Source organism: Lycium barbarum, chromosome 7 (assembly GCF_019175385.1).
Source record: "Lycium barbarum isolate Lr01 chromosome 7, ASM1917538v2, whole genome shotgun sequence".
In the NCBI taxonomy this organism is placed as follows: domain Eukaryota; kingdom Viridiplantae; phylum Streptophyta; class Magnoliopsida; order Solanales; family Solanaceae; genus Lycium; species Lycium barbarum.
This window is the reverse complement of record NC_083343.1, coordinates 13953145-13955361: the sequence shown is the minus strand read 5'-3', so window position 1 is coordinate 13955361 and position 2217 is coordinate 13953145. Positions and strand designations below refer to the sequence as shown.

The 2217-nt window shown below is 36.0% G+C and overlaps 1 protein-coding gene across 1 annotated transcript; it reads left to right on the top strand.

Moving 5' to 3' along the window:
• Positions 1–1434: 1434 nt before the first annotated feature.
• On the top strand, positions 1435–2217 carry LOC132603186 (large ribosomal subunit protein eL18y-like). The gene has a single exon (XM_060316125.1). It carries the CDS (start codon positions 1473–1475, stop codon positions 2034–2036), a length of 564 nt encoding a protein of 187 aa, XP_060172108.1. The 5' UTR covers positions 1435–1472; the 3' UTR covers positions 2037–2217.

Sequence of the window (2217 nt, the reverse complement as noted above, 5' to 3'; positions counted from 1 at the left end):
CCCACTACCCCAATCCTCATCCCACAACCATCCACTTCACACCACCCACCCCTCCACCACCCACTACCTCTCACCACCCACCCCTCCACCACCCACTACCTCTCACCACCACCCAACCCCACAACCACTCACCCCCACCCTACCAGCCACTACCCCCACCCCCACCCTCATCCCACAACCACCCACCTCACACCACCCACCCCCACTCACTACCTACTTATTTTTTAAAGTTTCTATTTTATTCTTTACCTGAGTTTTATTAATATATATAAATTAATTTCTAATTAAAAGTTAAGGGTATTTTAGTAAACTTACAAGTTATTATACAGTACCATACAGTCAAACCAAACAATAAAAATGTCATTAAACCACAACAAACGATACAGTCTATCCAAACATTGTATTCATTAATACAGTACAATACAATAAAACATTATACTATACCATACTATACTGTACATTAATGAACCACGAGAAACAACCATCCAAACAGAGGGTTACTCTCCCGATGAAATAAAAATGAAAATTTAATGCCTCCTTGAGAGCTAATGCACAAAATATAAAAGTTATTAAAAAAGAGGCGCGTTATGATTAAAATTTATTCTTTTTTCTTTATTGCAAAATTCATATTTTTGTAATCACACCCCACCCCTTCCTTTTGTTCATATTTTTTTCCCATCTCATGAGCTCAACCCACATTTGTTGAAGCACAATACATTTAGAAAGGAAAAAATCAAAGTTATTCGTTCTCTAAGTTTGATTTTCCAGAAGGATCAAACAACCAATGGAGATTGAAGGTCTTGAAAATGAAGAAGATATAATTATTGGAGGATTTTAATGGTTAGTTAAGAATTAATTAGTATAAAATATAATTAACAAAAGAAAAATTAATAAATAAAGAAAAGAAAAGGAAAAGAATATTAAAATAAAAATTTAGAAGATTTCTGATGTGGTGCTAACATATCGCTGACGTGGTAGGCGAGCGTGTAATCCTCTCTTTTTGAAATTGGTTATATGTGTATCAAGAGGTAAATAAATTCACTTTTTCATTATGTAGGGGGCAATAAGTCGCCCGATTAGTTGAAGTGTGAAGTCGACTTTTCGAATATAATTGAGGGTTCAATCTATGTCTTTTGCCTTATGTTTATATTGAAGATTATCATTATTCATTAAAGTATTTACCAATAAAATAATTTCCAAAACAGTTAGCATTTAGTATGTAAATGTAACATAAAAATAGAAAATTCCTTTAAATTTTTGTTGTTGTTGTAGTAAAATTAGTAATAATAATAATGTAAATAACGAGATATATCAAGAATTTTTAGAATTTAAGCTCTAAAATAAAAAACAATATAACGTAAAGTTTAACGGCCAGATAAAACCAAAAGAAAAAAAAAGTATGAACTCTAATTATAAAGTATCATTATTTAGAGTGTTTTCTCTCACAAATCAACACTCCTCTTCCAGCAGCCATGGGTATCGATCTTAAGGCGGGAGGTAAGTCTAAGAAGACCAAACGTACTGCCCCTAAATCCGATGATGTTTACCTCAAACTCCTCGTCAAGCTTTACCGATTCTTGGTAAGGAGGACTGGAAGCAAGTTCAATGCGGTGATTCTCAAGAGGCTTTTTATGAGCAAGATTAACAGACCTCCACTATCTCTCTCGAGATTGGTTTCATATACTAAGGGAAAGGAGGACAAGACTGTTGTTATCGTGGGTACTATTACCGACGATGTTAGGGCTTATGAGGTTCCTAAGTTGAAGGTGTGTGCTTTGAGGTTTACAAAGACAGCTCGGGCAAGGATTGAGAAGGCTGGTGGTGAATGCCTGGCATTTGACCAACTTGCTCTCAGGGCTCCACTTGGCCAGAACACGCTTCTCCTCAGAGGTCCTAAGAATGCACGTGAAGCAGTGAAGCACTTTGGTGCAGCTCCGGGTGTTCCACACAGCCATACCAAACCATATGTGCGTGCCAAGGGAAGAAAGTTCGAGAGAGCTAGAGGAAAGCGAAAGAGTAGGGGTTACAAGGTTTAAGTTAGAGTTATGTTATTAAAATCTCAGAATGGTTTTTATCATTTGTGTTGTGGCAGTACAAGTTTTGCAGACACTAGTATGCAGTTGCTTATGTTTCTTGTTAAGGATATTGGATTCTATTTACTTTGAAACTAAATTTCTAGTTTAAAATGAATGCAGCGCATCTGTTTGTTGCTTTAGT

Excerpts from the sequence above, each read along its gene's own strand:
- LOC132603186 (XM_060316125.1), top strand. The coding sequence starts at position 1,473 with ATGGGTATCGATCTTAAGGCGGGAGGTAAGTCTAAGAAGACCAAACGT.